Below are 24,442 nucleotides of genomic sequence, written 5' to 3'. Positions count from 1 at the left end.
CTTTTTAGTGAGACAGGGAAAGAGAGAAGGCTGGAGAAGCCGGAAGTGACTCCATGCAAAGATAGAGAATGGGTAAACCATGTGCACAGCATGAGCACAGCCAAGGAGGAAAGGACAGAAGAGGGCACATTTTTTAGGCTTTCTGGGAACCACTCGGAAGTATTTTCATAGTTGTGAAAAGTCTCAAACTTAGAATAGGTGATCATGACACTTTTACAAAATGTTATGGCTAAAAATATTACTTCCTCTAAAGTAGAACGTGGAACATTGTTCCATGATTATGTCAGTGTTTGGGTGGTGCCAATTTTATCCCTGGCTTATTTTTCCTGGATTCCAAGTGAATTCATCAGTCTTCCTTTTCATATTGCCCCTTTATTCAGTTTGAGTGAGCTCCCTCCAAAAGTCTGCACACATTATTAAAAAGTCACCTGCGAATGACTTTCTGAGTGTACAGTTTCTTTGATGAAATGGTAACCCTGACAGAAAGAATGTTCCACGTCTAGAGGGTCCTGTTCTCTTCCTGGAGCTGCCTGTGATTCGCCCCTTTCCTCTGACAAGGAGGGCAGGCTGATGTCCTCCTTGCACACATGCTAGGGAGGCAGAAAGAAGTCCTCCCGTACTCAAGACATGAAGTTCTCTGCTCATAATGGATAAAAGATTCAAAAGCACTAAAAACAACTCACTTTCTCTCAAATAGTATTTATGAAGAAAAGTTTTATAATTACAGAGGTTTTTTTAAACCAAAGTACAGTCCTAGTGATTTTTCTTTTCTTTTTCTCAGCCGTTGGAACAACCATGTTTGCAAATTCTCTGATAGGATCAGTTTCAGATAGATACTCAGCCTTGTTAAACCCATGCACCATCTAAATGACCTGGAAATTCTCATGACCTAGCATTCACGTTACATTTCACAGGTGACTTTTCCTAACCAGAAACAACATATGAAAAACAATATTTGTCTGGCATTATGGAGAGAATATTAACAGCATATGTCAATATTCACCTCTTAAAAAGATATTATTTTAATAATTTTTGCTAAAGCTTGTGCCATTGGTAATGTATTAAAAGTCCTGCATAATTGTGTAAAAAAAAAAATCTCTAAATTTTGGAGATGAACACTGAAGTATGTAGGGGCAAATAGCATCATGTCTAGGATTTGCTTTAAAATATTGTCACAGAGAAATGAATGAAAAGGAAAAGAGGGGTGGACGAGGCAGTAGGAAAACCTCGGTAACTGCTGAGTCTGCGGTAAGTATGCAAGGTTCACTCCATTGCCTCCAATTTTGAGTATGCTTCAAATTTTTCACTAAGCCTGCAGATAGCAATATTGCCACAGTGCTAATACACAGTGGCATATAAACTTTTTTATAGGGCTGGCCCGTGGCTCACGTGGGAGAGTGTGGTGCTGACAACACCAAGTCAGGGGTTAAGATCCCCTTACCAGTCATCTTTAAATAAAATAAACTTTTTCATAGATTTTTTAGACATAGAAATTCTAGACTCACTATCCTGGACTTCACAAGTTGTTTCTCAAACATGGTTATGTGTACTGTGTTCCTTTCTGTAAGATGACTGTGTACTTTGAATCTTTTGTAGAATGGCCTGACCCCACTCCATCTGGCTGCTCAGGAAGACAGAGTGAATGTGGCCGAAGTCCTTGTAAACCAAGGAGCACATGTGGATGCCCAAACAAAGGTATAGCCCCCTTTTTTTCCCATACAAAAGGAATGTGTCTATACAAAGTACCGTTTGCTGACTCCTGTGTGGAAACAACTACAGTTGTGTAGGGGAAAACCAATCCTTCAATCGTATCTTTCATACTTTGTATTTCAAATTATATTTGTGTAAGGCACACCAAAGTAGCTGGTTATAGTGTCCCAGAGACTTGACTGGAGTACTTTATCCTAGCTGCGTATCAATATTTCCCCTATGTTGACACTACTGAGCCTGGTTAAAACAGACCTGTCCTTCAGGGACAGTATGAAAGCTTGTACCTTTTTTAGTTTTTGTGATTGACTAAAAAAATGCAAATAAACAAATAAAAAAACTTGTCAGTAATTCATTACCTCTAACTTTGTTCAGCATGGTTTATGAAAAAGGATATAAGCTAAGCCAAGGTTTATTCAATTATTACTCTCTTGCTAAATTCCTTATGGTCTGTGTGGTGTCTCTCTCTCTCTCTCCCTCTCTCTCCCTCCCTCTCTCCCTCTCCCCCCCCATAAAACAGCTCTTTTCAAAAAGAAAAAAACAGTATTGCTTAATTTCATATAATGACACAATTCAAACACAGATAAGAAAAATGGATGTTCTGTGTCATCAAAGATACAATTTCAGGGCCGAGCCCATGGCGCACTCGCACTAGGGAGAGTGTGGCGCTGGGAGTGCAGCAGCGCTCCCGCCGCGGGTTCGGATCCTATGTAGGGATGACCAGTGTGCTCACAGCACTCACTGGCTGAGCGCAGTGCGGCCAATCTCAAAAAGGACAAAAAAAAAAAGATACAATTTCATATTATCTAATTTCTCTGAGTATTTTCTTTAGATACTTAATTTTGTTACCTCTTCATATCAGATTTGTTATATCTACTCTAAAATGTCTTCTTTCTTTCTGTGTGTCATGCTTGACACAAAAAATAATTCTTATTAAGTACTATGGATGTGATGTAGACAGATTATGAGGTATGTGTACATATTGAAGATACTAATAATCCAATAGTATTGCCAGGAATTAGCCAGGTGAGAAGGTATTCCAGACATCATTAGACTGAACTTAGCCTATTTTCTTTATTTGCTTAAATATTTTTATCAAGAAAGAATTCTTTACTTTGGAAATTTGCAACTTCCTGGTAAATATATTCACTTGATATTGTTTTCTTTACACACACACACACACACACACACACACACACACACACACACACACTTAAACACTTTATTAGGTTTTCTCTCCTTTTATGGATATAAAATTCTAGAAGGCAAGGACTGGGTCAAGTTCCTCAATATTTTTCTGCTCCATGCACCAAAATTGGGTCTGGAAGTATGGCGATGATTCTCAAGGCCAGGTGGGGCGGGGAGAGGAGAGTGCTGTGCCCCTTCTGCTCTCAATTTGCACACACAAACCTATTATAAGAGTCTCAGGTCTACCAGGGTTTCCTCCTAACCCAGCCCAACTCAGGTCACAGTCAGTAATCATTTTTGTGTGTAATATTTTGAAGCATGTACCTTTTCCTGCCCTTTACTAATAAGGTGGAACATCTCATTTCAGAGGGCCTCTCTCTGTCTTCCAAATTCTATTCCCTTCCTTTTTCTTCTCAGCAAAGGTCACAGCTAGCAAAAGGAAGTGAAGCTGGGATTGTCCCATAATTAGAGTAGAGCAGACATGCAAAGAGATGGTCGCTTGCACTTGCTGCTTAACTTTGGGAATAAGGAGTTTATTATATCCTATGAGCTTTCCAGTTCTCACTGGTAAAGAGGACATTCCCAAGAAGCCTACATGACGGATATATACTATTTGATTCACTGGCTTAAATGAACAAATAATAGTAATGAAAATATCAAAGGTTCTTTTCTCTTATGAGGAAAAGACCAGAAGATTTCAGTACCAGCTTTTGCAGCCTTCCCACTGGTACACTGACCCTTTACACCCCTCTTGCCCTTGTCTTTGAAGTTCACCAGATCCGTGCAGACCAAATTGTGCTGCTGGCTTCAGGGTTTAATAGCAAGTGTTTGGCTGAGATGAAGCCACTGCTTTTGCTTTCTGAAAGGATAATGTCCTCAAGCATTTTATTTAGGCCATCCCTGAAAGGCATTGCTCATCAAAGGGTACTAACTAGAGAATTAATAATTACATCAGATTTCTTTGTATGTATTTTAAAATGTGAAAAGTTTTGAGAGCTTGTTTGATACTTTCTCATTTCACATTCATTTACAGAGCTCCTACGACTTGCCTCATTCTTACCTGAGTGACATGCCCATTGGCCTCACAGAATTCATAGTCTAGAGAGGGAAACACATATTAATAACAATAACAACAAAACTAATATAATAATAGCAAAATTTATTACCCATTTCTATTTGCCAGGTACTGTGTTCTAAGCTCTTTATGTTTATTAGTTTGTTTAATCCTTACAACTACCCTATGAGGTTAGTAAAACTAGTATCCCTGTTTTATAGATGAGGAAACTGAAACATAGAAAAATGAATTACTTGCATAAGGTCCTATAGCTAATTAGTACAAAGCCTAACTTGACCATATTTATAATTTCAGAGATAAAGGTAATAATTAAATTTTTTATAAAGGTTGGGAAAATAAAGAGGAACTATGGCTAGTTCACTATCACATAAACATGAGGAAAAAAATGGGGGTCATGTCCTAAGATACTGCTAGAAAATTAAGACAATCTCAGAGGGCCTTAATGTACCAGGCTAAGTAAGCCATTCAGCTTTGCACCGTGTTTGCACTGGGAAGCCACTGCAGGTTTCAAACAGAAGAACAGTAAGGTCAGCAGTCTCTTTTACGAAGGTCCTGGGAAACAGTGCAAAGAAGTTGATAGAAGAGCTTGGAGCAGGGGCAGTTAGGCTGTTGCCAAGGTCTGGGTGAAGAATACAGAAGGCCTCAACTAGAGGCAGATGAGAAGTGAATGAACAGGAGAGAAATTTAAGAAAAACCTAAAGACATACTGACAGTAAGACTTGAAGACCATGTGTATACAGGGACTGGAGAAAAGTGAGAAATTCGGGGTGAATCTAAGGATCTGGCCTGTGTAACTAGGTGATCGCAAGTACCATCCACTGGGATAGGGAATAAAAAAGAAGCAGGTTGGGGAAAGAGGACAGTGAGTTTTGTATTAGGTGTGTTGAATTTTACATTATCTACGGGCCATCCAGGTAGAAAAAAATCCAATAAACAACTAAAATATTGATCAAGGACGTAAGAAGGAGAGCTGGACTAAAGATCCAGATTTGTGAGGCATCAGAATATATGTATTGAAGCTGTGAATGTAGATGTGACTATTGAGGAATGGACAAAGCCCCAGGATCAACAACACTTTAAAGTGGTTGGAGGAGGTGCAAGAGAGCCTGTTTGAGGAAAGGGAAGAGGAAAACCAGGAAAGAACGTAACACACATGCCAGGTTATGAAAGATGGTCAAGGAGTGTGCTTTGGGTAAGAGAGGCACAAATCCCTCTTGCTGGGTTGGCACTTAGGGTATTAGAAAGCAGTTTCACTAGGGTAGTGAAGATGGTGAGATGTAGGGAGGGTGGAGAGAACAGAGGATGAAATCATTTTTGTTGTTCAAGAAATGTCGGTTTTAAGAGCATAGAGACCTAGAAAAGAGGAGAAATATTTGAAAAGGGTGCTTTTTTTGTTTTCAAGATTGGAAACCTATAAATATGCCCATAAACTGAGAGGAAGGTGCCAGAAGGGAATAAAAAAGGAAGGAAAAAAAAAAAGGTTAACAATGTTATAAAGGTGTCAGAAGTGGGATGGGCTAGGCTAGGGTTAAAGATGTCAGTTTACTTACTTTTCTCTTATCATTTTGAAAATATTTTCATAATCTTTCACTCTTCTAATACCTTGGGGTATTTTTGTTTGGTTGGTTGGGTTTTTTGTTTGTTTTCTCCACTTTATTCACACTGATTTGGGAAATATATAATAAAGCAAAAAAACATGGGAGAAAAATTGTCAATTTTTTCCTGCTTTTAGTGTGCTGAGAATTTCAACTCTACTTCCTTCAGGAAATGAAATAGTTACAATTTATTTTCACAGAGTTTATTTTCTAAAGGAAGACTTCTCATTGTTTCTAAATGTACTTTCCCAATCTCAGTTAGTTATACTGAGCAAAAATTATGAAAAATCTATTTATCAAAACATCTCACAGTCTTCTGTGGATCTTTGCCTGCCATATTATCAATAATATTTAGTGTAACATGTGATAATAGACAGATATTCCTTAAAACAACAACACATAAAAATTGTAAAGACATTTTTTAACACTAATAAACCAAATCAGGTAACAGTTGTAGTTGTAGATGGGTATATTCACCGAGGCAGACTATTCCAAGTGGGAAAAAGGCCAAAGATGACTCCTATAAGACCACAGATTTTAGAAGGTAGGGGAGAAGGTATAGATTTCCTAGCCCCTCTTTCTCAAACTGTATTGTGTGGAGTGGCACCTAATTACTACTAAATTAAATATTGTGGTAAGGTACTAGGGATCAGAAATGCCAGTCAGGGGCAGGCCCGGTGGCGCACTGGAGAGTGCGCTGCTTGGGAGCACGGCAGCGCTCCCGCCGAGGGTACAGATCCCATGTGGAGACTGGTTCCCGCTCACTGGCTGAGCGCGGTGCGGGCGCAACACCCAGGGTTGCGATCCCGTTACCGGTCAGTAAAACAGACAAAAAGGAAAAAAAAATGCCAGTCAGAATATTTCATCTGAGCCTGTTTTATCTTCCTACACAAAAACAACCTTTCTGTTCAGCAAGGGTAACACAGTCATTCCTCTGGATCTTGTTTCCTTCTTTCAATCACTTGTAAAAGATTTTAAATATTTACTGAGCACCTATGATATGTCAGGCACTGTTTTAGACACAAAATAGTAATAGCTAACTCTATGCGTCAGACACTAAGTATCTGTTAACATATTTACTCCTTGTGATGACACTACGATGTTGGTACTTTTACTAACTTCATTTTACAGTGCATAAGCCAATGCACGGGGAGTTCAATAACTTGTCCAAAGTCACACAGACAGTAAGTGGCAGAGCTGGGTTCCACACCCAGACAGTCTGCCTCCAGGGACCATGCCTTGGCTGTTAAGCTCCCTTTTTCTCATCAGTTGGAAGAGCAATCTGATCAGTGAATGGATGTGAACATCTACCACTTGGTAATTAATAGAGGAAAAAATAAAAGTTATGAAAGACTCTGGTGTGCATTTTACAGGGTTTTGCAGAGCCCTACCTAGTGTTGCCCAAAAGAAGAAAAGAGATCATTACCGCTTATAATGATAAGTGAGGCAGCAATGGACAAAGAGACAAAGACCACTCAAAGTCTGCAGCTTTGTTTGTTTACTTAGCTATTGAAGAATAGTTTGTCTTCCCAAATTTTATTGCTGCTAGTTGGAAAGAATTTCTCAAATTCCATCTCAAGTCTGGGCATATTTGTGCAAGGTGCCGTTTTATATGGTAATGCTGTGACCCCCAATGAACAGAGGAACCTAAATCTAATCTCTCTAAATGCAAGTTGAATCTCCTTGGCCATGCACACATATTTTTAATAAAATACTTCAGTGTTTGTGGAAGAGCAGGAAGACCAGTGTCCAAGAGCATAGTGAACAAGGGAGAGTGAACAGAGATTTAATGAATAGGAGGCGGGAGGGGGTGGAGACCAGAACCAGATAAGTCCTAATAGTCCATTATAATGACTTAGGGTTTGCTAAGAATGAGATAGGAAGGTGTGAGGATGAATAGAAAACTGTCCATTAAAATACTTAAAGTGATTCAATTTCTAAACAAATCTAATTAATACGGTTATTGCAACAGCCATTGGAAATTGTTGCATTATTACTTAGGCAAGTTGACTAATAACTTGAAGAGCTCTTTAATATTTAAATTCTTCAAATATTGTCTATATTGTCTTGACTTGGGGGTCAGTCCTCTTTACCACTGAACTTGGGAATGCTACTTTAATCAGTTAAGCTAATTATCCTGAGAACTGATCGAACAAACTATTTGAAGAGCTCTTTAATATTTAAATTCTTCAAATATTGTCTATATTGTCTTGACTTGGGGGTAAGTCCTCTTTACCACTGAACTTGGGAATGCTACTTTAATCAGTTAAGCTAATTATCCTGAGAACTGATCGAACAAATTACTTTTGAGCCTCCCTTACTAAGCAGCATTCTGATTATGGGTGCAGTATCTGAGTTCTTCAGTACCAAGAAAGAACCCTGCAAAGCAGGCAAGTAGATTCTGGTCACCAAAAGGCAATATCCTCCATCATGCATTCAGTGGCTTTAGGCATTGTAAATTGGTCTTTTGTATGTACAGGAAATGTTTATTTTGAGCTTATTGGGGAGAATCTGATCTGCATGGGTGCCCTGCAAATGTGGTTTGTGGAAAGGAACCTCATGCCTCACAGAGTCAGCTTTCTAGGGCAGCATATCCCTGGTGAGTTGTCTACACCTTTGACAATCAGCTGTGGTCTAGGAATCCTTTTTTCAAATTCAAGTGGATCCATTTGCTGGGGCCACCATAAAGACACAGTAGTGGCATTACACATGAGAAACAGACCCTTGAAAACATGCACCCCCAGCCCCACCCCCCACCAGACCTGTTTAGAAATATTGTGATAAAAAGTCAGTGCTCTCTCTTTCGGAGATCTGGTGCTGCCGCTGTCATCGTGAACAGAGATTGAACAGGGGCTCTGAAATTACGTGGTGGTGTCTGTTATAGGAGACAAGGCCATCTAGAAAAGGATCCAGAATATCCTTATTTTAAAAAACAGTTATGGCCAGTTAGCTCATTTAGAATGTGGTACTTAAAACACCAAGGTGCAGTTCCCAAGATCCCTGTACCAGCCAGCCACCAAAAATGATAATAATACTTAACTAGATTTTATATATATGCACACAGTACACATACACACAAGGAGAAGGAGATTGAACTTATAGTCCCTTAGGGGTGAGTGGATACTATTTTGAGAAACAATCCATTGCGTTGTCTAAATCAGTGGGTTTCAAACTGTGGAACTCTAGTTAGGAAGGTGGGAAACTGTAACTAGAGCAAATACACCTGAATCAAGTTCATACTTCTCAGACCCCCTGTGCTCACACCATCCTCTTTCTCTTTTATTTCTGTGCTTCTTCCTATCTCTATCATGCATTCTGATAATCATCTACTGTCTGGCATGATTATTTAGCCACTTCATATTTTTTTGCTTAGATTTTAAGCTGTTAGAGAGTAGAGTGCTCAGTAAATTCTAGTCAAATCTGTCTGTAAAGCAGTCTTCTGACCCTCAACAAGAGGCCACTAGTCCATCTGTCTAGGCTGTTGCTTGCTCTACCTTTCCTTCCTATCTTGAAAAGTTGTATCAGAATAAAATGAGCTAACACAGAGAGAGTACTTTGGGAAGTTAAATAACTATTTTTATGTGTGATGGTACTGAGAATTATTAAATGCAATATTTTTTATATGGAGGACACGGTACTTTTTTCCAGCTCAAAAAGAAAGGTTAAATAATAATTTTGCTTCTATTTAGGATAAATGTCACCAACAGTATATTATAATGTTTCCTTTTTAAAAAAAATATCATTACAGATGGGATATACACCACTACACGTGGGTTGCCACTATGGAAACATCAAAATCGTTAATTTCCTGCTCCAGCATTCTGCAAAAGTTAATGCCAAAACAAAGGTAAGTTCCTTTCTCCTTTGTTTCCACCAAAATCATTGGTTTTGTATCAAAGGAAGTAAGAGTCATTTCTTCCATCTTCCTTCTACAGAATGGGTACACGCCATTACATCAAGCAGCTCAACAGGGACATACTCATATAATAAATGTGTTGCTTCAGAACAATGCCTCTCCCAATGAGCTCACTGTGGTAAGAGCGAAGGGCAGCTCAAGAGAAGAGGGAGGAGATAGTTGGGCCTGGACTCTGGTATCTTCTTACATTTCTCATCATACACCAATGTTGCTTTTTTACATTAATTAATAGTCATAAACAGAGCACTCGGTAGAATGAGGGGAAAAAGGGCAATAAACATATTGTTGAGAGCTGTTCAGAGACAGAGGTGTGATTAGTGTTTCACACTTTAAAATGACTGATTGCACTGCCACCTAGAAGGAAGTACATGTGTAAGAAAAAAGATGTGTCTGTTTCATTGATTGCTTACTTAGAACATTAGAAAGCCTCTTGGACTCCATGTGTAGCTGCCCAGACTTTGCTGCATGAATAGAAACAGGTTAGGTGGGTTTTGTGCAAGGTGTATCTCAAATGAAATAGTTTTTTATGTATGACAATGGGATGGGTCTGATGAGACACTTGCCTTAGGTTTTGTATAAGCAAAGCGTGGGGAATCAGGCTTGTTAATTCCTTGTCTGCGTTTTCCCCTTGCCAGAATGGGAACACTGCCCTTGCCATTGCCCGGCGCCTTGGCTACATCTCAGTTGTAGACACCCTGAAGGTGGTGACCGAAGAGACCATGACCACGACTGTAAGTAATGAATGCAGAACCTTGTGACCCAGTTCTCAGACAAGAGCTCTTACTGGGCTTTTCCACCATTCACAGACTAAGTGCTATGTTTCAAAATGCTGTCACCTCGTTGTTAGTAGTCAGGATAGCAGAACTTTCATTTCTGATATGAATAAAAATTTGAAACAGTGAAAATACCTTTTTATTTTTATTTTTATTTTTTTCCTTTTTGTCTTTTTTCATGTCTGGCAACGGATCGCAACCCTCAGTGTCGCGCCTGTACCGGACCGGGACCGGCAACGGGATCGCAACCCTCGGTGTCGCGCCCGCACCTCGCTCAGCCAGTGAGCGGGAACCAGTCTGTATGTGGGATCCGAACCCTTGGCGGGAGCGCCTCCGTGCTCCCAAGCGGCGCACTGTAGCAGTGCGCCACCGGGCCGGCCCGATACCTTTTTAAAAGTTGCTTTAATAGTTATGGTCTTTTTAGTTCCATATAAAGCTAAGTGTATTTATTTGTTTTTTGTTATTAAAATATTTTTATGAAATGATGGTCAAGGCAGAAATTTTTTGCCTTAGCAATGTAAGAAAATTGAAAAATCTAAGTTCGTTCTTCGAAATGGTTTAATGCACAAATAATACATGGATACATTATCATTATTGTAAAAGAATTTTACATTGTTTGAAAAAATTCCAGATAGAATCAAAGTTGGTTTTGATGACCACTTTCACTCCTCTTCTGTCCACCGATTGGAATTTTCATAGGAAAAATAATAGGATATTTTGTTAAAACGTAAAGTAAGTCTTTACCAGGAGGCCCTATTGCATCAGATACATTTTTTAAAATAAGCTTCAGACTTTGGGATAAATCATTTCTTTTAACCCTATCTGGCACCTTTGAACTGCATCAGGATTTGGTAACTTAGGAATCAGGAGCAGATATTATCCTATCAGGGGGCTTATTTGAGTTATTCCTCATGCCATGCCTCAACACACAGGCCCGAGATTGGCTCTGTACAGGTCAAATTTAAAACTCTGGGGCATTTGGATTTCAGCTCTGTCTCCTTTTCTCTCTCACCACCCTCCAATATGAAGGAAGGCACAGTTTGCATCTGCAAATCACTTTATATACAGTGTTTTATATTAAAAAAAAAACATGGTTGAGGGTCTCTGTAGCTTCCTGCAGTTTGTTATTCAGCAATGTACAGGCTTTGGAAACTAAAAAATAAATCTGCTGATCACAGAGTAATTTTGTAATTTGCTTTAATGGACTAGAGCGATGGTTATCAACCAGGGCACTTTTCTAACTTCAAGATATAGTTTGTCTAAGAGATAAATTTCCACACGTTGCTTACATATACGTCTTGAGTATTTCATTATCTTAAAATCTATTATTAAATTCTCAAGAAAAGAGTTTAAACAAATAAAGTTTATTACCCTTAATTTTATAGATATCCCATATAGCTCCCTTCAGTATAGGAAAAAGGAAAGAGGACAACAAGCTATTTAACTATGGCTAGGTGTCACAATGCTATAAAAGATTTGAAGTCATTGCAATATGTACATAAGACTTCTGCTGTGGTATTTGAAACTTTATCACACGCTGAGACACCATCTTGTCTGCCCTGCTTTAGCAGTTACATGTAAACTAGTTTACACAGGACTGATGCAATTCGGGGTGTAGTCTATGTTGTGAAGCTAATGAACATATAGCTCAGCCTCCACCACAGGCATGATCTTTGTGCAGTCAGTTACTGGAGCCCCAGCAGCCATTGTCCCTATAAGGAGACTTCAGTTTTTTAAAGCCTTACAAAGAAGAATGCCTCTTCCATATGAGAACAATGTATGATATAGCAATTCTGAGAAAGATGCTTTAGTTAGTAAGATGGCAACATTAGAAACTGAATGAGTAGAAGCTGATATTCAAAAGATATGAATCATATCTGTTTAAATTGCATTGTTTAAAATACCCAGTTCTTCCAGAAGCAGTGAGCAGAGCACCTCTAGCACCCAGATGCTGGTTCCTAATACTATTCTCTAATAAAAGGAAACAGTGCTCCTTGGGGAAGTGGCTGAATCTAGAACTAAGTCAGGAAATATACAAGATGAGCCTTGAACGAATTATAGTGCCAAAAAGCAAGGAAGTGCTCTCCACTTTCCACCAAAAACAAACAAACAAATAAATAAAAATACACACACACAAAATGATAGGAGTATGTCAAAGGGAAACAGGAATCAACTGAAAGAGTTCCCAGTGGCCAAAGCTGGAACACTTTGAGCAAAAATAAATAAGTGAAACAGTATTGGACTATAGTGCAAAGTATAAAATAAATATCCATGAGTCCATGCTGATAGAAATAAATGATTGGGGGCCGGCCCGGTGGCGCACTGGATAAGTGCGCCGCTTGGGAAGCACGGAGGCGCTCCCGCCCGAGTGTTCAGATCCCACATACAGACCGGTTCCCGCTCACTGGCTGAGCGAGGCGCGGGAGCAGCACCGAGGGTTGCGATCCCGTTGCCGGTCCCCGGTCCGGTACGGGGGCAACACTGAGGGTTGCGATCCGTTGCTGGACACGGAAAAAGACAAAAGACAAAAAAAAAAAAAAAAGAAAGAAATGATTGAATAAATGGGAAAGAAGACACAAATTTCTCAGACCAAAAGAATTCCAAATAATTTATAAAAATACTTCACCCTTAAGAAAGTGGAACACAATTCTCCACTGCTTAAGTGGGGGCTGGGCATAGTGATTTTCTTCCAAAGAAAACATAGGGAAGCAGGTGAAAATAGAGTAATTTTACAGTAGAGAAACCTAACAAATACTGGCTCAGCCAGATGAGCAAGGTCAACATCAGCAGCAATAAGTCATGTTGATGGTGTCTATCCTTGACACGATGTGATGACAATGGCACTTTACCTCTGTGATCTTCCTCCCCAAAACATTTAACCCTAGTCTAATCATGAGAAAAAAATGAGATAAACCCCAACTGAGAACATTCTAAAAAAGCATCTGACCAGTACATGTTGTCAGGGTCATCAAAACCAAGGAAAGTCTGAGAAACTGTCACAACCAAGAGGAGCCTGATGACACCTGACAACTGAATATAATAGGGTGTCCTGAATGGAAACCTGGTACAGAAAAATGACATTATGCAAAAACTAAGGAAATCTGAATAAAATATACAATTTAATAATAACATATCAATATTGGTTCATTAATTGTGACAAATGGACAATAATTAAGATTTGAATAATAGAGAGAACTTGGTGTAGGGTATATAGGAACTCTTTATACTATTTTCACAACTTTTCTGTAAATCTAAAACTATTCTAAAATTTTAATTGTATTTTTAAAAATGCTCAATTGCAGTATTACATGCTAGAAGAGGCACCAAGTAATGCTTTATTTCAATATGATAATTGGGAAGATAATTGTAAATCACATTTACCAAATATTGTTCCTAAGAGTCAATGAATCTGTACCATTTTTTAGTTTTAACAACCTGGCTTTTTTTCAGTTGTCTTATTTATATGCATCTTTCTTTGTACTATTAGTCTTTCATATGGTCAGAATTTTTAAAAAGACTCATTTTTTAAACTAAAGTCATTAAGATTTTTTTAATGAGTAATACTGACAGTGTCTTTTGGATTGATATAATTGATATAGGTATAAAGTTATCAAAGAGCAAGTAAAACAGTAAGGCATTTGCTCTGTAATATATTGTTCTTTTAAAGTTTTTGGAGGCTAAAAAATTATGTAATTTATGCCGTTTTAATATTTTCATTTATCCTAGGAGTTAAAAGTATACATAAGAGAAGACTAAATAAGTGTAAGACTTGGCACAAGCGGCAAAGACAAATTTCGTGCTCTGCATTTGGCTTGTTTTCAGCCAAGACCTTTAGTTGAATGGGGTGGTAGATTTATCAGTCCACGAAAAAGTATAGCAATGGAGTTGGAGAGGTGACATCTTTCTTCATTTTTCCTTTGAAAAGCCTTATCAGGCACCTGAGTCTTTTAAGCTGCTGTGCTTTTCCACTAGAAGTCTTTCACCTTTACTCCCTCACTGCTGTGTACATGGTGAGGACCTTCATACTGCTAAGGGACAATAATTTTGATGTCATTTTATATGTGGGGACTTCAAGATGTTCACACATAAGTCCCACAAGAAACCAACTGACAGATTCAGAAAGAAATTAATAGTCTTATTGAAATGTGTGGTCTGCTCACTGTAAAATAACTAGGCCGGCCCGGTGGTGCACTCAGTAGAGTGCGGCGCTTGGGAGCACGGTGGCACTCCCACCGAGGGTTCGGATCCCATATAAAGACCGGTCCGCTCACTGGTTGAGCCCGGTGCGGGCGCGACACCGAGGGTTGCGATCCCGTTGCCGGTCACAAAAAAAGACAAAAAGGAAAAAAATAAAATAAAATAAAAAATTTAAAAAATAAATAAATAAATAAATAAAATAAAATAAATAAATAAATAAATAAAATAAAATAAATAAATAAAAAATAAAATGACTGCTTTTTTGTTACTAGACCATCACAGAGAAGCACAAAATGAATGTTCCGGAAACGATGAATGAAGTTCTTGATATGTCTGATGATGAAGGTATGAAAATGTGATTATCTATTTGTGGTTTCCTGAAGAAAGTTTATTGCAAAAATGTTTTTAGAAATATTGAAATGTTTTATTGTAGTATCAAGAGTATGTCTTTTTCATACACTTATATTGTTCGCTTAAATCATGCAGTTCGTAAAGCCAACGCCCCTGAAATGCTCAGTGATGGCGAATATATCTCAGATGTTGAAGAAGGTATTTGTAAATTTTTATTGTGATGGAATTTAACTACCAACTTTATCTTTCATTTCTTGTCTTTGAAATTTAACACTTTCTTGAGTTACTAACGTTTCATATTATCTTAAGATTATTAATTTATGTATCATTTAAAGAGTGCATATTTGGTATTACCGATTGTCTTTAATTTCCTTTGAGTCACCTCTCCTTGAACCTATTTTCCAACTTTACAATATAAAAGTGTCACTAATTATCTGGATTCCTTTCTTTCTATTTGTTTCTATCAAGCAGCAAACTGATGTTTTTATTGTTTACATCTGAAATCTAGAAAACTGATTAATGTTTATAGTTAAGATATTTTTTTAAATAAATGAGAGGAGGTATGCTTACAGGTAAGGGATTAAATGCCCATTCTAAGGTTTACTCTGAACTTTGTAGTAAAAGAAGTTTTTGATCTTGAACTAATAAAACTCAGCATAAACAAAGCTGTTTTCAAAATATAAATTTTCAATAATGATTTAATGAAAGAGATCGAAATATGATTATAGCTATATCTCAAGTGTTTGAAGAAGCTGTTTGTTTCTGACTTATTTAAAAAATCAATATTTTTGACCAGGTTGTGATATATAGACATGTTAATAAATGACATCTTTAAAAGGTCCATTGGAAAACTATCATTTTTATAGTGAATAGATCTCATAAGGTGGGCAGATTTTGGAGTTTCACTGAAAGAATGAAATGTTTGCTTTGGTAGAATTTATATTACGTTTAAGTTTCTTTCTTGCATCATTTGACTCTCCAAAACTACATTCTACCTTACTGTGTCTTTCATTTGCCACCAATCAGGTAGTATTTTTCTCTTGGATCAATGTTAATGTTGCTAGTCTTTCTTTTATCTTTAGGCAGCCTTCCCTATTTTAATTATTGGTTCCTTCTTTGATTTGCACCAATTTCATTGGGAACCTAAATAGTGGAAAATCCTTCCCAGTAGAAAGTCACTTTAACCTTTTTGCTATTCACTGACTGCCTGTTGTAAGTGCACTGTGGCCAGAACTACACACCCGGAAGAGCTAATGATGCCCTTGTCATTTAGGGACCTGGAGGAACCTACCTCATTGTTTGTAAATATTGTTTTAATAAATGTTAAAGGCTTTTACTCCCTTTTCTTTCTTTTTCTCTAAAACATCAGCTATATATTTACTTCTCTTCTATCCCCAAATGGATAATATTTGTATCATCTTTAGGACTTTTACAGTAATATACATTACTGTTATATTTCAATGCCTTCTCACACGTTTCAGAGTAATTTCTTATGTGCAGAAAATGAAAGAAAAATGTTTTTACATAGATGTCTACACATACAAAGCATGATGTCAAAGTATGCTTTTCAAATGAAATTATTATGAAATATGCAATCATAGACCTAAAAATTTACTGGTCTTTCAACAAAATAGCCAAAACTAGCCACATTGATGAGAGGCCAAGTTTGAATGTATTATATAACTAACCAAATAATTTCAGAAAAGGAGGAATTTTAAATCTAAATTTGAATATAATTGATCTAGTTATTAACTAGAAATGACAATAATTTCCTTTAAATTTATCTTAGCTTGGGAATTTGAAATTAACAGACAAATTTTAACTATCATTTTATCCTTCTTTAAATGCCTTGGGTCTTACATTATGGGTGTGTCCATGGGCTGTTGGAGTCAAATGGCTTTTGATTTTATAATGTTGTAGAATTTTGTGTTGAAGAGGATTCCTTAAAGGTCACTCAGTCTGCACAACCACGTCCTGCTGGAATACTCTCAGCTGCTTAGGAGCTCCTTTGCCCAAATGCCTCAAAGGATGGGAATTCCCTAATTCCCAAACTGCCTAGCTCATTTTGGACAACTCTGTCCTTAAAAATTCATTTTATTGAACTTCCTGTAGCTTCTACTCATTGATTCAGGTTCTAATATATTTGACCAGGTTGATGAGGGAACTAGGTTCTAAATGGTATTTAGAACAAAATCTGCCTCTTCCATGTGACAATCCTTCAGCCATTTGAAAATGCTTTTGCTATTTCTTCTTAGTCTTTTTTTTTCCCCAGGCATATCATTGCTACTTCCTTCTGCTGTTCCCTTCACCAGCCTGGTCACGCTCCTATGCACACATGTGACAATCCTTCAGCCATTTGAAAATGCTTTTGCTATTTCTTCTTAGTCTTTTTTTTTTCCCCAGGCATATCATTGCTACTTCCTTCTGCTGTTCCCTTCACCAGCCTGGTCACGCTCCTATGCACATTTCAACTTATCTATATCCATTTCAAATCGAGGTGGCCAGAACTGAACACAATTGGTATAGTCTGATCAAAGCGGAGGACAGCAGGGCTATTGCTTTCTCCATGGAAGACATGAAACATCTATTATTGAAGATTAAGATTTGAAATTATACAGTAATGTACATTTAAGTTGACTCCTATTAAGTTTATTGTCAGCTAATGTTCCTAAATTGTGCTTACATGAGCTCTGGTAAGCCACATTTGCCCTATCATGTATTTACAACATTCTCTGCTGCATAAAGTAGCATTTCTACATTATTGCAAATCCCAGAACAAATCATTTTGAGATTTTAATTCTAAAAGGACCCCTACAACTTTAATAATAATTTTTACTTCTGATTCATTTGCCTGGTAGTCTTGCCAGGGCTTTGATTGTCACTTTAGTTGGATTTAGGGCTGCCTGTTTGAGTAAGTGTTTGAGGAAGCCCTTATGTGATTGTGGCAAATGTTCATTTCCATGAAACCACAGGCATATTGTGAATATATCTATCTATATGAACTAGTGAGAGATCATCACCTGGTATCCCAAGGACTAAGGATATCAGTAGCTTTTAAAAGCAAATAAAAATTATACACAATATATGCTACCAGTTTATCTCAAGAAAGAAAGGTGTGAGTTTTTAATATGGGAAAATAAAATTCTAATCTGAAATTATAAAAATAGAGTAAATATTCAGGAAGCAGTGCCAAGAGTAGTCTCTTTTCCTTCTCTTTCTTTCTCTTTACTCTTTTTTTTTTTTTTTTTTGCTTTGCTTTCTCCTTTATCTTTGGTCCACTGTGAGAAATTAGTGTAAGTGAAAGAATGTTTGGATTAATTTCTTTAAAAATTTTAAAGAAAACAAGTCTAGACAACATTATCATTCCATGACCTGGGGGAACAGTGGAGCCAAGACGCAGAGTAGAACAGAGAAAGGCCGAAGGATCAGCAAAGCAGAGCGGTGGAAGAAGAGGGGATCCAGCACCCTTGTCTGTGGGCTGCTTTAAGCTCACACATTTTGCAGGAAGGGGGTCAGCAGAGCTCCTCAGAGGCCAGACAGATTTGTTGTTCTACTGTTTTCAGAAAATATCCATTACAGGGCCGGCCCGGTGGCGCACTGGATAGTGCGCCGCTTGGGAAGCGCGGCGGCGCTCCCGCCCGAGGGTTCGGATCCCACATACAGACCGGTTCCCGCTCACTGGCTGAGCGAGGCGCGGGAGCAACACCAAGGGTTGCAATCCCGTTGCCGGTCCCCGGTCCGGTACGGGGGCAACACTGAGGGTTGCGATCCGTTGCCGGACACGGAAAAAAAAAGACAAAAGACAAAAAAAAAAAAAAAAAAGAAAATATCCATTACATGCATACAACATTAATATACATACAAAATTAATATCTTGATTCAAATGTGTTACATTTTTGCATTTAGTTGTTAATTAAAAGGAAAGAAAGTGTGAGATTGAGCAGAAAAAGGAGGAGGAGAAAAGAAACGAAGAAAGGAAGAAAAAAGAGAAAGAGAAACAGAGAGAGAAAGAAAAGAAAAAAATTGAGATTAAGGTCCAAGTTGACTACTAGTTTGGGTTTCCCTCCCAGGGGATTTCAGAAGTGGCTTTGGTTCAGCTCTGATCTTAAATGGTAAATTCATATAAGATGTATTTTGTAAATTGAAAAAAAAATGTATAAAATGTTATTTTAGATTGTGGAATGTTCATGGGTTGGGGTATAGTTACAGATTTAAGGAACTGTAGATAGTACATAATGAGAAATGGAATTAAGTCATGCAAAGTAAAAACCAAAAAGTCAGCTCTCTGAAGTATGACTCTACCAGTCAGGTTTATGAGACAGCAGCTGGGTGAGAAGAATTAGGTAATTCTTAGCTAGTTACAAATTCAATAGGGTTGCAAAATCTCTTTCAGGAGCAAATGCAGACTCTAAATACTAAAAGAAAATAGTAGAGGCTATGTATGCAGGTACTAGGAATAATTACCAACTAGGTATAAATTTGAGATATGATAAAGCAGATAGGGGTGGGAAAGTCATGCTCGGTGCCTGATGGAAGCCACAGCAAATCAAAATCCACAGATTTCAAAGAACTGAAGGGGCAGGTTGGGAGCGTGTCAGCCCATTCCTGCCATTATACTGATGAGGAAGGAATGCCCAGTAAATGTTGAGTGGCTTGTCCAACCAGATTAGTGACAGCTTGACAAGAAGATAGATGTGACACTCTGTGGTTTTAGATTATCTCTTTCATTGCTACTCTAACGCGATCTGTTTTATATACAGAACCAAAAATGAATATATACATTTTCAATTTTATTTATTTATTTTGCTTAAAAAAAGTGTTTAGGAAAAGAAAGAAATCATGCTCTTGGAAATTATCACAAAGTAATAATGATTATTTTTTAAAGACCTTGATGAGACTACAAGAGAAATACTTTCCTCTAGTTAGAGGAAGGTATAATATTTCCTTTTTGGCAAAAGAAATATGCAGACCAAGATGGGAATTCAAGTAAAATAAATATAAATATAATTTCAGATAGATGTTAAGAACTCAAAGCAAGTAGTTTTAGTAAACATATCAGAATATTTTCAACTAGGAGAGAATAAATAGGATTTGACTTAGCACAATCCACAACTCAAAAAAGGAGGAAGAATTATTTTGGGAAATATGAAGCTAGATCTCAAGAAAAGCACCAGGGAAAATAGCTTTTAGGACATCTTGCCAAATGCCTAGGACTTTCCTGCTATCTATCCTGATCTCCTGATCATCCTAATGAATACATAGGACAATTATGTTATTAGCTTAATAGATCTGAAAAGCGGATGTGGAGATTAGCTTGCTCTCGATTCAAAGGGGTGGGGGTTGAAACTGTAGAAATTGTTCTTCACCTGAAATTTTATCATTTTACAAATACCTCTTTTTTTAATTATAAAAAATTGTTTAGGGCCGAGCCTTGGCGCTCTCGGGAGAGTGCGGTGCTGGGAGCGCAGCAGCGCTCCCGCCGTGGGTTCGGATCCTATATAGGGATGACCGGTGCGCTCACAGCGCTCACTGGCTGAGCGCGGTGTGGCCGGTCCCAAAAAGGACATAGGGATGACCGGTGCGCTCACAGCGCTCACTGGCTGAGCGCGGTGCGGCCGGTCCCAAAAAGGACAAAAAAAAAAAATTGTTTAAAGGAATTTATTTCTAACTGAAACATTAATTACATGTATTCTAGGGGTGCAGAGTTATATTTCAATACATGTATATAATGTGTGATAATCTAGTCAGAGTAATTAACATATTCATCATTGCAAAACTTTATCATGTCTTTGTAGTGAGAACATTTGTTCTCTCTTCTAGCCATTTGAGAACATAGAATAATTTGTCTGATATTTCTGTGCTGACAGTTGGCCTTTCAAATAGACATTACATAATTGCATGTAATTATGCATGCATCTCTCACTGATAAAGTCAAAATGGCAACTTGGAAATATCAGAAGTGAAAACCAAATCTTAATCTCTGTTGTACCACCAGAACCTGGTGCAGTGCTTGGCACACCGCACATCTTCACTCCATGTTTGGTCAGCTGCATCAGAGTGAAGGGGACTCAAGAAAAGGCTAGTTATACAGGTTTTGGGAAACAGATAGGATCGAGAGGATGTGCCTGACATGTTCCTTTTTCCTTCCATTAAACTCCTTTTCACTGAGACGGTCCTAGGTTTTGTATCAAATCAATAAATGGCTTTAAAATGAGTCTCCCAAGGCATATCTGTATCTCAAAGAATAGTTAATGTAATGAGTTTAAAAGAATTTCCAGCTAAAGGAAAAGATCTGTGGACTGGGACACAGGGGCCTTTATTGTAAAACAGAGTCTGTTCATTGGTATCCTATCTTTGGATTTGGAATTGTTTAGTGATTTTCACCCATACTATCCACTTATCCAGCTATGCATGTTTCCATTTAGATTCTTACAGATGTATTAATTCATCATCCCCTAAACATACCCCTCCAGAACAGTGTCTGTTCCCACCCTCTCCATCCCGGTAAGTGGCTCCACCAACCAAGCCAAACCCTGTGAGTTCTATGCACTCTCTCTTTTCTTACCACTCATATTAGCCCACCAGCAAGTCATATTGGTCCTACTCCCACAACACATTTCACATCTCTCTTCTTCTCTTCCAGTTCCATTCTCACCACCCTAATCCAACCCACCAGCATCTCTCATGTGAAATACTGCAGGAGCCTCCTTCTAGGTCTCCACTTCTACTCTTACCCCATAGGCTAACTTTCTGCACACCGTCCACAGCAAGCCTTTAAAAACATAAATTGAATCATGTTATTCCATTCTCCAGCTTAAAACTCCCCAAAACTTATAATAATGTTTTTAAGATTCATTCATGCTGTTGCATATAATTGTAGTTCATTCGTTTTCATTTCTATATAATATTCCATTGTATGCCTCTACCATAATTAAGTTATCCACCGACTGTTGGATGGATGTGTGGATTTCCAGTTTGGGACTATTGCAAACAAAGCTGCCACAAACCTTCTTATATATGTCTCTGGTACACATATGCATGCATTTCTGTAGGGTAGAGACCTAGGGGTACAACTTCTAGGTTGTAGGTTATGCAAAGACAACAGAATTTATCAAAACAGGTGACAATAAATTAGAATTATAAAATTAAATAGATAATTTTTTTCAACAAAAAAAGCGGGGAAAAGAATATCATAAAGAAGTGATTACTGTGAGGAGGAAAGAGGGGCCTGTGATTGGTATGGGGGATGGGGGTGGCTTTTGAGGTGCTGATGTTAATGTATTTCTTTACCTGGACGGTGTTTATGTTTAAATGTACATTTATATCTTATGTACTCATCCATGTGGTTGATGTATTTATGATAAAAATAGCCCCCCCAAATACTACAAATACACAGGAAAGTAGTGCATATACAAAACTGGAAAAGAAAAAAGAAACTTTCCAAGGTTTTACATTGTATATAGAATAATTTCAGTCCCTTATTGTGGTCGATAAGTTCTGTGTGATATGGCCTCTGGCTATCTCCTTGTCATTCTTTTAGTCACTTTTTTTTATTTCTTCCTAATAAAATATTAGTCATTAATTTCAGGTGTCAGCAGACTTTTTCTATAAAGGGCCAGCGGTAAATATTTTTGAATGTTCAGGCCATGGGGTCTCTGTCGCATCTGCTCAACTCTGCCTTTGTAGCGCAAAAGTAGCCCAAGACAATCCTAAACAACTGGGCACAGCTATGTGACGATAAAATTTTATTTACAAAAATAGGCAGAAGGCTGGATTTGGCCCATAGATTGTAGCTTGCCAACTCATAATTAATTTTGTTTTCTTTCAAAATAGACTGTTAGCTCCATAGGAGCAGAGCTGTCCTAGTCACTATGATAGCTCTTGGGACACATGAGTACATATATGTCCTCATTCATGAATGAATGCACCTACTGACTTAACTCCACACTTTTACCTATGTCTCTGCACTGCTCAGGATTCCATACAAATGAATCTCTCAACATCATAAACAAGGCACTTTGTCATTTATTGAGCCTTTCTGCATGCTAGGCATTAAGCTATACCCATTTCATGCATTATTATGTCATTTAACCCTCTTGGATGTTCCTCTAAGTTAGAACCATTTTATTTCCATTTTATACATGTGGAAAATAAGTTTCAGCAAGATTAAGAACCTTGATCGAGATCACACAAGTCAGCGCTAAGGCTCATATTTAAATCCTCGTACTTAACATCCAACATAGATGTCTGGAAATTTAGATAAGAGCCCCACGACTGTTGGATTATTATAAGTTAAAATGAGATAAATAAGATAAATTAGCCTAGAATTTGACATATGGCAAGATCTCAGTAAATGTTAGTTTCTTGGCACCTTATCTTGGTTGATTCTCTCAAAGTACTTGAGAGTATTATTAGTACTGTTATTATTATTCCTAATTTACATGTAGACCTAATCTAAAGTATTATTAGACCTAATTTACATTAAGGAATCTGAGGACCAAAGAGTTTAAGGTATTTGTTGAGATTCACATAATCAAGGAAACTAGAATTTGAATTTAGTTTTTTGCTTAGACTTTCTACTCAGAGAGATGCAGTAAGAGAAGAAAAGATCAAATAAGGAGGAGATACAAAAGAAGGGGAGATCTCTAAAGGCCTCAGGAAGGAACTTGAAAAGCATTTTAAAGAATAGATATTTGGACAGGCAGAAATTTGGGGATGGTGGAAGGGTAGGGATTGGAAAGGGGCTCTGAGTTGAGAAAACTTTTCCATCAAAGTATTGGAGACAGCAAAGCACAAAACTGCAAAGGAGAGCTCAGCACCCAGGGGTGGTGACGAGGGTGGTGTCACCAGGCACCAGCCCAGATGAGGTTCCCAGGGCACAGCATGATAGGGAAGAAGAGAAGCGGTTCCAGAAAACTCTGGGCACACTGACATTTAAGTGAAAGAGGAATGCTAAGGGATGTGGAGAGGGAGTGGTGAAAATGAAGGGAGAAAACCTGAAGAACGAAAGCTGTGGGAGAGATATCCGCAATCAAATGAGCACAGGCGATATAGGAACCCTTGGTGACCTCGGCAGCTGTCACGTTCATCCGTGACATCACGGATTCAGACATTGAATAGAGTAGTTCTAACAGTGGTGAGAAGGTCAGACAGTGAGTATATATGTGTATTTTTTCCCCAAGAAGCTGTGACAGAATGAGTAGCTGGAGTGGCCCGTGGAATGTTCAAGAGATGGCAGGAAATTAAGCCTGCTTATATACTGCAGACAGGAGATTGTTTTTTCATTTGCCCCCCCAAAACTTGTAATTTTGACTAGGCTTTTTTCCCTGGTCTGGCCATTTAGCTCAGCTGGTTAGAGTATAATGCTGATAACACCAAGGTCCAGGGGTCAATCTCAATATGAGCCACCAAAAACAAGTATGCCTTTTTTCCCTCTAAATTATTTGTCCCTGCCTAGTCCCCAGATCTGAGAAGTCTGACCTGCTTCATGTTGTAGCAGGTCCTAATCTCACCATCCCTAACCCCCTCCCCCTCACATTAGGATCCTGACAACAGAGAGGAGTGGAAGGTGAACCCAAGAACATCAACTTTGAGAATGAATGGGCAAGGGGAAGGCAGGGTGGTGGGCAGAGGGTTGGGA

The 24,442-nt window shown here is 38.2% G+C and overlaps 1 protein-coding gene across 1 annotated transcript in view; it reads left to right on the top strand.

The window, feature by feature from the left end:
• ANK3 (ankyrin 3, node of Ranvier (ankyrin G)) overlaps window positions 1-24,442 on the top strand; it is a 137,992-nt gene that overhangs the window by 23,004 nt on the left and 90,546 nt on the right. Inside the window, exons 7-12 of the mRNA XM_008566631.1 lie at window positions 1,597-1,695; window positions 9,314-9,412; window positions 9,501-9,599; window positions 10,117-10,212; window positions 14,724-14,796; window positions 14,938-15,000. Of these exons, the coding sequence (XP_008564853.1) occupies window positions 1,597-1,695; window positions 9,314-9,412; window positions 9,501-9,599; window positions 10,117-10,212; window positions 14,724-14,796; window positions 14,938-15,000 (529 nt within the window). The remainder of the gene's footprint in view (window positions 1-1,596; window positions 1,696-9,313; window positions 9,413-9,500; window positions 9,600-10,116; window positions 10,213-14,723; window positions 14,797-14,937; window positions 15,001-24,442) is intronic.

The sequence above is a fragment of the Galeopterus variegatus genome, unplaced genomic scaffold, assembly GCF_000696425.1.
Source record: "Galeopterus variegatus unplaced genomic scaffold, G_variegatus-3.0.2 Scaffold257, whole genome shotgun sequence".
NCBI lineage: Eukaryota > Metazoa > Chordata > Mammalia > Dermoptera > Cynocephalidae > Galeopterus > Galeopterus variegatus.
This window is presented reverse-complemented; position numbering and strand designations above follow the sequence as displayed.